Source organism: Lithobates pipiens, unplaced genomic scaffold (assembly GCF_037356315.1).
Source record: "Lithobates pipiens isolate NorthernLeopardFrog02 unplaced genomic scaffold, aLitPip1_a1.2 Scaffold_19, whole genome shotgun sequence".
In the NCBI taxonomy this organism is placed as follows: Eukaryota; Metazoa; Chordata; class Amphibia; order Anura; family Ranidae; genus Lithobates; species Lithobates pipiens.
Genome location: NW_027507764.1, coordinates 84,639,720 through 84,653,683, shown reverse-complemented (window position 1 = coordinate 84,653,683; position 13,964 = coordinate 84,639,720). Strand labels below are relative to the sequence as shown.

At 42.4% G+C, this 13,964-nt stretch overlaps 1 protein-coding gene across 1 annotated transcript in view; it reads right to left on the bottom strand.

Moving 5' to 3' along the window:
- The window catches only part of APBB1IP (amyloid beta precursor protein binding family B member 1 interacting protein), a 191,392-nt gene that overhangs the window by 80,377 nt on the left and 97,051 nt on the right, over nucleotides 1-13,964 (bottom strand). The window contains exon 7 of the mRNA XM_077490997.1: nucleotides 7,432-7,553. Coding sequence (XP_077347123.1) covers nucleotides 7,432-7,553 — 122 coding nt within the window. The remainder of the gene's footprint in view (nucleotides 1-7,431; nucleotides 7,554-13,964) is intronic.

Here is a 13,964-nt window from a genome sequence, read left to right as displayed (position 1 = left end):
CATATGTGGGACTTTTTGGGAGCCTAGCCGCGTACGGGGCCCCGAAAACCAAGCACCGCCTTCAGGCTTTCTAAGGGCGTTACAGTTTTGAAGGCCATAAAATGCCAAGATGGCACAAACCCCCCCCAAATGACCCCATTTTGGAAAGTAGACACCCCTAAATTTAGGGGTACACTAGTGAGACTAGGTAATAAATGGCGGGTGCCCTGAAACTATAAAAAAATAACTAACCAACCAGCGTCACCTGTAACAGTTATATGGTGATCACTGGTGAAAGGGTTAACTAGGGGGCAATCAGGGGGCTTTATGCGGTAGTATATGGGGGTCCCTGGCGCTATAAAAAGCTGCGGCGAACCTAAATACCTACCTGCCTAACTAGCGTCACCTGTGACACTAATACAGCGATCAGAAAAACGATCGCTTATTAGGCTGGGTTCACACTGGAGCGATGCGGGAACGCCACAAATGCGCGGCGGGTTCCCGCATCGCATGCCTCCCGGCGGCAGTTCACACTGCCCTATGCGAACTGCTGGGAGTGTCAGTGAAATGTTACTGACACCCCCAGATCAGTTCGCATATCGCAGTGCGATCTGCAAACTCGGATCGCATGGTGTGAACACCCATGCGATCCGATTCTGCTGCGGGCCAAAAAAAGGGTCCCGTGCGAATTTGCGGCGGGTGCGGCGGGTGCGGCGGGTGCGGCGAATGGCTGAACTCGAATCGCACAGAGATCGGATGTGATTTGCACTGCAGTGCGGTGCGAATCACATCCGTTCTCAAACCGCTGCAATCTGAACCCAGCCTTAGTGACACTGGCGACGGGGGGTGATCACGGGGTTAAACCTTTATTGGGGGGGTTAGGGGGGTACCTTAGAACTAAAGGGGGCTAACCCTAACTGCCCTAACAGTTATTAGTCACAAATGACACCCGCCGGGTGATCAGGGGGTTAAACCTTTATTAGGTAATAAATGGCGGGTGCCCTGAAACTATAAAAAAATAACTAACCAACCAGCGTCACCTGTAACAGTTATATGGTGATCACTGGTGAAAGGGTTAACTAGGGGGCAATCAGGGGGCTTTATGCGGTAGTATATGGGGGTCCCTGGCGCTATAAAAAGCTGCGGCGAACCTAAATACCTACCTGCCTAACTAGCGTCACCTGTGACACTAATACGGCGATCAGAAAAATGATCGCTTATTAGGCTGGGTTCACACTGGAGCGATGCGGAAACGCCGCAAATCCGCGGCGGGTTCCCGCATCGCATGCCTCCCGGCGGCAGTTCACACTGCCCTATGCGAACTGCTGGGAGTGTCAGTGAAATGTTACTGACACCCCCAGATCAGTTCGCATATCGCAGTGCGATCTGCAAACTCGGATCGCATGGTGTGAACACCCATGCGATCCGATTCTGCTGCGGGCCAAAAAAAGGGTCCCGTGCGAATTTGCGGCGGGTGCGGCGGGTGTGGCGGGTGCGGCGGGTGCGGCGAATGGCTGAACTCGAATCGCACAGAGATCGGATGTGATTTGCACTGCAGTGCGGTGCGAATCACATTCGTTCTCATAAACCGCTGCAATGTGAACCCAGCCTTAGTGACACTGGCGACGGGGGGTGATCACGGGGTTAAACCTTTATTGGGGGGGTTAGGGGGGTACATTAGAACTAAAGGGGGCTAACTCTAACTGCCCTAACAGTTATTACAGTCACAAATGACACCAATGCAAAAAAAAAAAAAAAAAAAAAAAAAATGACATTGGTGTCACTGTGACTGGGGGGCAGGGGTAATTGGGGGGGTGATCGGGGGGTAAAGGGGGGGTGTGAGTGTGCCTGGCATGTTCTACTGTGTGTGTAGAGTGTTGGTGCAACTCACCGATCCGCTCTCCTCCGTGTCGGAACGGAAAATACCGACACGGAGGAGAGAATACATCACTTCCTCTCCTGTGTTTACATTACAGGAGAGGAAGTGATGTCACCGGGGATTTCCATTCGTCGAGAGCGATCGCGAGGGGGTGGCCATGAATGAATGGCCGCCCCCTCATCCCGGATCGCTCTCGAAGAAATGCCGACCGCCGCAGGCACCGGGGGGGGGCCCGATCGGGCCCCCCACCCGCGGGCAGGCAGGGACTTATATATACGCCCATATGCCTGCCCGTGCCATTCTGCCGACGTATATCGTCGTGCGGCGGTCGGCAAGTGGTTAAGGACAAACCTACAGTCCCTGGCTTGTTTGGACTGCCTTTATACTACTGTTCAGAGTATATAGGGCTTGGGGGCCCCACACCTTCCCTTTTTAATTTTGGTGCGGGGGGTTCCCCTTAATATCCATACAAGACCCAAAGGGCCTGGTAATGGGTGGGGGGCGGCGGGGGGCGCCATTTTTCTCAATAATTTTCATCCATATTGCTAGGACCCGACATTACATTACAGCTGCAAGCAGTTTTTAATTACTTTCATTAATTTAGAAATTTCATTTTGTGCAAGGACTGTGGGAAACACATGCCACTTTACAGGCATACTATAGTCACCCCCCAGGTACGATATTTAAAGGAATATTTCACTTTTATTTTTTCACTTTAAGCATTATTAAAATCACTGCTCCTGGAAAAATTGCAATTTTTAAAACTTTTTTTTGCATTGATACATGTCCCCTGGGGCAGGACCCGGGTCCCCAAACACTTTTTAGGACAATAACTTGCATATTAGCCTTTCAAATTTGAACTTTTGGTTTTTCACGTTCGGGTACCATACACTTTAATGGTGTTCGAATGTTTGCACAAACTTTCGGTCCGTTCGTATGTTCTGCCATGAACCAAACCGGGGGGGGGGGGGGGGGGGGTGTTCGGCTCATCCCTACATGTGACATGACCCCAACCTCATGATAGCCAATACTTTTTTTTAAAGCTGTAGCAGCACCTAGGTAGCAGGCAGTGGCGGCCACTCACCTAATCCATGCACCTGGCCCCTAATCTACATGCAGTACACTGGACGCATTGAATTTAAATGAGGGTTTCTTTCTTTTAAGCATGTGATTAGAGACTGAGGCTTAAATTGGCTTCAAAAAAGGATGGGCACTGTGCCCTGAGCCCACCAGGTTGTGTGACAAAAGCAAATTAATATCTGCTATTGTCTTTCTGCTTCTCCTCCCAGCCAATCAGGAAGTGGGTCTTAAGACCTGATTGGCTGAGAGGAGAAGCGACCATATTGTCCAGTACTGGGGAGGAAGTATGGGGAGATCCGGGAGATGGCCCTCCTCATTGGAGCGATCTCTCTGCTCTGCATCGCTACCAACACACAAGCCAGAGCCCAACCACATGAGTACCACCAACAGAGGAGGGGGGAAATCGGGTGGTTTGTTTGCTGCCCCCCCCCCCCAAAAAAATGGAGCACCAGCCGCCACTGATAGCAGGTCATTTTTAACTGGGTGGGAGTTCTTACATTTAATGCCTTGATGTTGTTAGCACTATAGTTTCTCCATTTTAAAGGGGTCTTGTCAAAACAAGTGGGACTCCACCATAGGACAGTCTGGTCCTAGAATAGATCACATTTAGTATGTCGGTCCACACTTGAGGACAGTGTTCAAAGCATTACTTAAACTTGGTAAGACAGTCAGCTAAAAGCAGTGGAAACTCACAAGGGGCTCCTACAGGTACTTAGCTAGAAGTCATTGGGTGGGTCACAAGAAGCATACAGAATCCAGAAATCAGATTGGATGCAGCTGCTTTTTGGCCTAAACTTTTTTGCCTGGCTCCTTTGACTATGTCACCCATGGAGTAAATTTCAGCTGGTTCATTGGGAATCAGACAAAATTCACATAGTAGGGCCAGTTGTAGGAACATATGGACACCAAGCACACACCCTGTCTATAGAAAATGCCCTGAGCTCCAGCCCCAGGGCCTCAATCCAGGCACACAGTCTGTGCAGAAGGAAAAACTCTCCCCACTAAAGCTCCTCCCTATGGAGGGAGAGTTAAAGTGGAAGTAAACTCCCCTATCGTTTTCAGCCAAGGAAGCTGCCATCTTTGCCTCTGTTTAATCTTCAACTGCTATGGTGCTGCACATGTGATTCGTTATGACACCAGCCATTGGATGGTTTGATCATTTGGCTGAGAGCACAGCCAATGTGCAGTTAGCATTCCTGGCATGCCTTTTTTTTAACTGTTTAAATCCATGGGTTTACTTCCACTTTAACAGAAGGCTTCCTCTCCCATTGATGGAGAGCGTACATTATAGGAGGTGGCTTTTCAGGCAAAGGAGTGTTTAACAACTTTGACCCTGGTAAGTTTATTGCATCTGGAGCTGGACTTAAAGTTAGGCCATACTGCTATCTGCAACTACAATATTACTTTTTGGTACACTGACCCTTTAAAATACCATAACCTAAATGCAGTGCACATATGGAATAAACAGAACATGGCCACCAGAAATTCAAAGAGGAAGAAGGGCATGTTACTCAGGGACAGATCACTGTCAATTACTATTTTAACACATTGCTAAAAGTTTTTTTTTAACCTTTTTTGTAAACACAATAGGTGAACTGTAACTTTCCCTGCTCATCTCTTGACAACTAGAGGGGAATTCACCAAATATACAGTAAATAGTCTGTCTCGTCCAAACAGAAAACAGAGTGCTTATTTTGTATTGTCTCTCACAGCGCCTGTTTTTCTAAGATAAACCCTTTTTTTTTCGTTCAGCTGTGTTGAGCACCTGATTGGAAACATTGCAGAATTGGCGATGTTCAGAGTATTCCCAGCGTGTCATTGTTTCTGCACAGTTGGTGGTCACTTTTCCATTATTGTAACGTTTCCCATTTGCTCATCACAAGGAGAAATACTGCACAGTATTTCTCCTTTTGCCGAGTTACAGAGTCCCATACATCTGTGTATTAAAGGTCACATCTTTATGTAAATGTATGCAACAGATGCTACAGTGTAAGAAATTGGGTTACAATTAGCATTTCATTACTCCCACATCTAAATGTGAAATTCATCATCTTTGCTTTCACATGAAAAGGATTTCCAGTATTGGCAATGTGCAATGAACATTTACTTCTGTTGTCATCTGGCCATTAAGGTAAAGTTCAGTTAAAACTGAAAGGTAAAGTCTAACTTCAATATTGTGCCCTGAGCATTATTGAACTTGAATGTCCCAAAGCAGTGTCTTCCTCTCACACACCCAACCACTACAAGGAACAATTGATTTGATATGCTCCTTAGACATAATGGCAACTAGAGTGGCACAGAGTTGTGAGTCCTGTAGACACTAATTGAAGTCAACATGTTCAAAGATGATTCAAAGATGAAAAGATAAGCTCGGATACATCAGTTTGTAAGGGCATCAGGAAAGCCATACCATGACTGGTTGTAGTGAGGGTCATAAAATCAGTCAGACAGAATATAAACACAACTGAAACTTATATTTATTTCATGCCCAATCTGGTGCAATTACCATCAGGAAAGCATTGCACCAAAATGAGATAATAGACTCAATTGACCTGGTTTGTGTCCGGTCTGTGATTGGAGTCACTTTGGGCAGGGGGCTGGTGGAACCCCAGATTCGCTTGGAGAGGTTGGGAAACCCTTGCTTCAGCTCCCCATGCACCTCCTAAGTTACACTGTGTCTATTAGGGGCACAGGATGACCAAGAAAACATGGCTTGGATTACTTAAAATTAAACAGTAATATTTATCCACCATATCTCCCACGAAATATACAAAGACTATTCCTGGTTTATTTGATTCTGAACTATACCTGCTAATTGAAAGAGCTGAGCTAAAAGGCAGCAAGTCTGCCCTGAAAGGTTAGACCTTTGAGTCACCTAGGCTGTTTAAATGATTAGTTAATTAGCTATGTTAATTCTGTTTCTGGTTACAATTTTCTAGGGTAATATGATCAGAAAGGAGGGTGGGGTGGGGAAATGTCCTCCTGGTGTATATATCTGTGTGAATTTATCCAATAAAGAATTCCATGTTGCAGTTTTGTAACTGAGCTAGTCTCGTCGGGTTTTTACAATATATGGGCTGTAATATCTGATATCTGATGTTCAGACTAGAGGAGGCTGTGTACTGATGGAAGCACTCAAGCGGGTTGTGTTACATTCCGTTACACAGTCAAACACAATTACTTGAAGTAAACAGCTTAAAAGATCAATCACCTGAATGATCTAATCCCCAAGAAAACATAAATTAAACACACATAATATTAGTGGCACATATATTCTTCTTCACCTCAGTAATTGCAAAGCTGTATAGTAGCAGAAACTACTTTGATGATTGACTACAAAGACCAGTAATTAATAGTTAGAATATCTCATGCTTTCACATAGAGATCATGCGAGGCAAAGCCAACCAGGTTGGTTTCAAAGATGGAGGAAGAAGTAACAAGTGGATTCCTGATGAGTTCTTTTTTTATATTGCTTTAAATGCAGATTTGGATTATATGTCTGACTATGTGTTGGTTTTGGACCATTTATTTATAGGAAAATTATCTAGTTAGGAATGCAGTTTTGAAGTACTGAATTTAAATAATGCTTGAAGGCTCCAGTGGCAAGATCTCTCTCTGGCCCTACCCAATAAAGCTAACTTCTCAATTACAATATTAAACCCAGGACTGCACTCCAAATTGGTCAATCAAGCCCTGTAGTAATTTTGCATGCTTCACCTTTACAACTAAGCCCGTTCAGAGTGAAACCCATCAGAATGGTGTGGCTAAGATGTGGGGACTGAAGCCTGCAAGGTTACTACAGGACGTGATTGATCGATTTTGAATGCTATCCTGAGTTTAATATTGCAGAACGTGCTCCTGCGGAGGCCAGCACCCAGTGTGGGGATACAGAGCTAACAAGAGGGGATGCAGGAGCCTTTGAGAGGTGCGATTCCCTATACAGTATATTGGCTTCTCAATTAGTTAATTGTGAGACATTTAGCTTCTTACTTGCCACATGGGACTTTCAGTGGGGTTTGACCACCACAGGATTCCCTCAGGCATAAAAATCCCTCATATGATTCAACTTACCCACAGCAAGACAAAACAGAAGTATTTTTCCAGAAACAACCTTTATGGGATAACACGTTTACTAATTCTTTAAACCAGCTAGTTTCACTTTCCCCCCAGTTGCTTACTCAAAGTACCTCCTTTGATAGCACCTCTCTCTTGCATTGTCTACATACTGGCCTGGAACAATCTAATTACAGGTTGCCCCTTCCTACGTACTAAAGTCCAATAGATTTTAATGGGATGTTGCTCTTGCTGTACAGGTAAGTCCTATGAATGTCTCTGGGACATTACTGTGACCCATAGACTCCCTTACCTCCTTCGTTTCTGCCCCCAAGCTAGTTAAGGGGACTAAAGAGGGAGACTGTGGGCTTTTTATACAATCCATAAACTGTCCTTTAATCTGTATGCATTTTTATGCTAATCAACATAGACAAACTTACCTGAGGGTTCTTAAAAACAGCATATTTTTCATTTTTTTTTAGAAAGCGGATTTTGTTCTCACTGTCTCTCGTCCAGTCCGATAAGATTTCCACTATGTTTTCATGGTCTTCAAAGAATCTCTCTGAACAAATGGAGAATATTTTGTATCAGTTCCAAACTTTAACCAATATAAGATAACCTATCTTCAGGTGAGATACCACTGCCCAACTTCGACAAATGCTACCCAACTGCCTGACCTGGCTCTCATACAGATCCTCTACAATAAATGGTGACCCAGAACACTCAGGGAAGTTGCAATTCTTGAACTGCTCTGGGCCAGAAACGTACATTTCAGAAGGACGTTAACAAGGGCAGCACTTGTATTGCTTTGCTTGACTTCACACTTGACTTCCCATGGTACACACACAGGAGAGGGTCAGGGGGAGAAGGAGCAGATCGTCTGTCTCCTCTTCCATCTTGTGCGAGGGACGGAGGAAGGAGGGAAGGGGGAGAGAGAACTATCATTGCTGACTCTCGGGCTCTGAGCTGTTCCATGGGAGAGATGCTCATAGCTCAGAGCTGTGCTGCAATGAGCAATGATATGAGGCACTAATGGGCACTGATAGGTGGGATTGATGAGCACTGATAGGAGGGACTGATAGGCAGAATTAATGGGCACCGATAGGCTGCATTGTTGAGCACTGATAGCTGGCACTGATGAGCATTGAGCACTGAGAGGCAGCATTGATGGCCACTGATAGGTGACATTGATGAGCACTTATAGGCGGCACTCATGGGCACTGATAGGCAGCACTTTTAGGCTACATTGATGAGAAATGAGTGGTGTCGCTGATAGGCGATGAGCACTGATAGGTGGCACTGATAGATGACATTGATGAGCTCTGATAGGTGGCACTGATAGGCAGCATTGATGAGCATTGATAGGCTGCACTGATAGGAGGCACTAATAGGCACTGATAGGTGGAATTAGTAAGCACTGATAGGTGGCACTGATAGGCAGCATTGATGGGCACTGATATGCTGCACTGATAGGCGGCATTGATGAGCACTGATAGGCGGCACTGATGGGCATGGAGCACTAATAGACAGCACTGATGAGGAGGCACTGGTAGGGAGCATTGATGAGCACTGATAGATGGCACTGATGGGCACTGATAGGCAGCATTGATGAGCACTGATAGGTGGCACTGATGGGCACTGATAGGCTGCATTGATAAGATGCACTGGTAGGAGGCATTGATGAGCAATGATAGGCGGCACTGATGAGCATATAGAACAAAAAAGCAGCGCTCTATGGGACCAGCATAAAAACGTGCAGGCCTTTAGCCAAGTAAAGTTGATTTATCTGATGCACGCTTAAGAGAATTAAAAACAACTGTCAATGATAATAGAATTGTAGAAATTTGCAAAAGCAATCATAAAAACCAATTGCCATTATTGATATATTGTTAAATAAATAAGCGCGATACCACCAAGACGTTCAGATGATGAGGGGTTAACATCAAACGGTGGGCTTCAACTCTCGGTCACAAGGTAGACAACCGGAACTCTGGAAGGAGCCACCAGGGTGGAAAAACCAGGGTCATGTCTGTGAATCTGGTGGCTGGTCGCGGTATCAAACCGGGAGGTGTGTTATAGTGCACTCCGCTGAAGAATGGAGTCAGAGAAGCCGATCGGGCTGACAGTGGCCAGGCGCCCCAAATTAAGTGGACTTCGGGCCGGAAGCAGAAATAGCCAGGATGTTGGTATATTGAGGTGGACCGCAAGCTCTATGTTGCCATGGCGTGGCTTACATGTTTCACGCGCCTGCACCTTATCAAAATCACGGGAGCAAAGGCAAGCGGCAGAGATATAAGCATTCAAATGGGGGTGGGGAAGAAAACAAGCTCCATTGTGATGTTAACCCCTCACTCACCCTAAAAGGAGTCTGCAGAGCATTCATCCTATATACAACATATTGTACAATAATGTAAATAGTCTGAAAATAATTAAACACTGAAATAAGAATTAATAGCAATGGTGGAATTTGTATTAAAATATATATAAAATACAAATAAAATAAATTAAAATAAATGGAAGATAAATATATAATTGAAAAATAATATGAATAGTAAAGGGTAAACATGAATGCAAATACACACATATATACATATCTATATACAAACTAAAAAAGCAACAGAATGAAAAGGAGTGGAGAATAATAATTATGGACAGAAAAACTCTAGACACAATTATGTGATGACTAACTTCAAAAAAAGGGCTGCCACTGTATTGTTAAAGTGACTTTATATTATGAGCAACCAAATGTATGAAAAAAAATATATATACATGTGCAGCTATGTGCACCCAACATAATTTTTTGCGTATACACATGTGCACATATAGCGTTATGTATAATATTGTGGGGCTGAAGACATAAGAAGAGATAACGTACTGTCAAACAATACTAAGGACATTGAGTTCCTTGTTGAGACTCTCAGGGGAAAGGGAACCCAACAAATAAATCCAAAAAGTATCCCTCCGACACAGGAGAGAAAACCTCTCATTGTCAGTAGGTGTACCCTTAGGAATAGCCTCAATCACAAAATCCTCCAGGCTTTCAAAATCTTTATTATGTGCCTGGAGGAAGTGGCGTGGGACACTATGTATGACACAACCATCAGGGTACGTATCGTATGACCCAAGTTTAAGAAACTGCATGGGCATCGCAGGACATAGATGACAAAATCAGTTGAGCATGCAATGAACTGTTTAATCTGAAACGATTTGCCTTTATTAGTGACAATCTTCGAGGATCCATGAGAAATGGATTGGCAAGTCAGACAACCTCTCTTTCGAGAGAAAAAATACCTATCCTATTATCAAAATAGATCCTAATGTCGAACAGAGGTCTTTTGTTTGATTTCTCTAACTTGATGGGAGCAATAATATTTTTTATAGTACGCGATCTTCTAAAGGTTATTTGTGGTTTGGAAGGAAGCAAAGGAACATAGATATTGATCTAATTTCAAAATATTATAGTGTTTATAAATTATTTTTGATATGGCCCTTATTTAGTATTGAAAGTCGACACAAATATAGCTGTGTTTTCCATTTCTTTAGAGGTGTTGTCTTTATTTTTAGATTGTTTATTCTTATTTGAAAGGAAAGCATTCGCAACCAGATCTTTTGGGTACCCCTTTTCCTCAAACTTTTTTTATATGTACTCGCCCTGTATGGTATAGTCTTCCGTTTTTGTACAATTCCTTCTCAATCTATGAAATTGACCGGAATGTTTTTCTTCCATGTTGGGTGGTGGCAACTATTAAAATGGAGGTATGAATTGCCAAATGTAGGTTTATTGTGATTACTAGTAATGATATTGTGTTGATCATGAGATAGAACCAGATCGAGAACCACTAACTCTCTCGGATCTATCACATGTGTAAACGATAATCACAGTATGTTGTCATTACAATAGGCAACAAAGGAGGAAAAAAGGTCAGGGCCACCACTCCAAATAAGCAAGATATCTTTGATGTAGCAACCATAAAAGATGATGTACCTGAAGAAGGGATTTTTGGCTGAGATCTTCATCTCCTCCCAGTACTCCATAGTGAGATTAGTGTACACTGGGGCAAAATTAGCCCCCATTGCTGTGCCTTTACGTTGAAAATAAAATTGATCTAAAAAGGTAAAATAATTGTGCCGTAAACAAAAATCTATACCTAAGAGCTCTGATTGTCTGGAATTCATCCCACTGTTCTTGCGAAGAAAGTATTGTACAGCAGTAATACCAACCTCATGAGGTACTGATGTATACAATGAAGCAACATCCAAAGAGGCCCACAGATACCCATCATGCCCGGAATAGTCTTGTAAGATGTCGATGACATGGCTAGAATCTTTAATATATGATGCCAATTGGCAGACCATAGGCTGTAATAAATGGTCTATATAGATTGACAGACCTCTGGTAAAGCTGTTGTTACTGGCAACAATCGGCCTACCTGGAGGGTCCACTAAGGATTTGTGCTCTTTGGGGAGATGGTAAAAATTAGGGGCGCTGCACACTTTTGGAAGCAAAAAGCACTTCTCTTTATTGTTCAACACACCCTCACGATAGGCTGCTTCAGCCAAAATAGTGAGTTCCTGTTGATACTGAGGAAGAGGGTCAGAAGGACGTTTTAGATAGGTATCAGTATCGGCTAGTAGTAGCCGATACGCCTCCTGGAGGTAGTCTGATTTGTCTTGTACAACCAGACTACCTCCTTTGTCAGCCTGTTTCACTATAATATCTTTATTAGTTGCTAGATCTTTGAGGACTTGGCTTTCAGCTGTACTCAGATTACGAGACCTCTTCTTGGCTGGGGAGTCACACAACTGTATAAAATCTTTATAGACATCTTGATAAAATGTCTCAATATGTGGACCTTTCGACTGAGTGGGGTTGAATATAGATGGAGGTTTAAAACCAGTATGTTCAATATCGGGCTCTAGAAAAGGACATTGTGTTTGGCTTTCTATATTGCCTTCTGCCCATAGGTCTTCAAAGACCTGCAGAATTTCATCTTGGGGATGAGTAGTAACCTCATCATTGGCAACCTCTGATGTCAAATTCCCATTGGGAATCTTGGGGATAAAGAGCTTGGCATAGTGTCGTTTCAGAGTAACAGAACAAATACATTTATTTAGATCTTTAAACAGACTCAATTTATTTGGTTCTGTGGAGGGGGAAAAACGGAGGCACTTTTTCGATAAAAATAATTCAGCCGATGTTAGGATATGTGCAGATAGATTAACCGCTTCAGCCCTGGACAATTTGGCTGGCCAAAGACCAGAGCACTTTTTGCGATTCGGCACTGCGTCGCTTTAACTGACAATTGTGTGGCTCCCAAACAAAATTGACGTCCTTTTTCCCCACAAATAAATATTTCTTTTGGTGGTATTTGATCACCTCTGCAGTTTTTATTTTTTGCGCTATAAACAAAAAAAGAGCTACAATTTTGAAAAAACACATTATTTTTAACTTTTTGCTGTAATAAATATCCCCCAAAAATCTATAAAAAAAATTTTTTTCCTCAGTTTAGACCGATACGTATTCTTCTACATATTTTGGTAAAAAAATCGCAATAAGCGTATAATGATTGATTTGCGCAAATGTTATAGCGTCTACAAAATAGGGGATAGTTTTATAGCATTTTTATTAATATTTTTTTTTATTAGTAATGGCGGTGATCAGCGATTTTTATCGTGACTGCAACATTATGGAGGACACAGACAATTTTGACACATTTTCGGGACCATTGGCATTAATACAGCGATCAGTGTTAGAGGGTAAAAAAAATGCATTTATTACTGTAAAAATGTCACTGGCAGTGTTGTGCTTTTATATATATATATATATATATATATATATATATATATATATATATATATTTACATTCATGTTTACCCTTCACTATTCATATTATTTTTCAATTATATATTTATCTTCTTATCAAATTTATTTTCGTGTATTTTATTTGTATTTTTATATATATTTTAATATGAATTCCACCATTGCTAATTGCTATGATTCTTTTTTCAGTGTTTCATTATTTTCAGACTATTTATAACAATTTATAACACACCTCCTGTGGCACAGCGGGTTTGACACCTGCGACCAGCTTCCAGATTCACAGTTGTGACCATGGTTTTTCCACCCTGGTGGCTCCTTCCAGAGATCTGGTTGTCTACCTTATGACCGAGAGTTGAAGCCTACCATTTGATGTTAACCCCTCGTCATCTGGACATCTTGGTGATATCGTGCTTATTTCTTTCACAATATATCAATAATGGCAATTGGTTTTTATGATTACTTTTACAGATTTCTAAAATTTTATTATCATTGACAGTTGATTTAAATTCTCTCAAGTGTGCATCGAATAAATCAACTTCACTTGGTATATATATATATATATATATATACCCCACCTGCTTTTGTCCCTGTCCCCCCATGTACCCCCCTAAATATGAAAGCGGGAGATGCCACTGGTTTTCAGCATATGGATTTGGCAATAATAAAGGCATTAAAACCTGTACTGAGTATGTATGTAGGGGGCCATTGCTGACCTTTTTCTGAAAATGGTAGCTTCCTGGCTGTCTCTGGCTCAAATTTGTTGCACACTTATTCCAGGTCAATTGCTCAAAAAGCACTGAAGCTGCTGGATCATCGTAGCATCCAGAATTTTCAAGAAGGAATAGCAATGGCTGCCTACTTGTTTCTCTCAGAATGGGCATCCTCAAAATTAAATTACCATTTGTCCTTGTTTCTGTAGAAACATTTATAATTTGATATTTTTAATTGTAATAACTAAAAGTCAAGATAGTAAACGCTCAATATTACTAATATGTCAATGAAAAAACTTTGAGGTCAAAGTCTTCTAGTACTCTGTAGACTCTTCTAGTACTGAGACCCTATGAGAGCTGTCTCATTTCAAGCTATCTCAGGCACTTATATCCAGTGATGTAAGTAACTCAGTAAAAATAAACTGAGTTACTTAACGCAGTT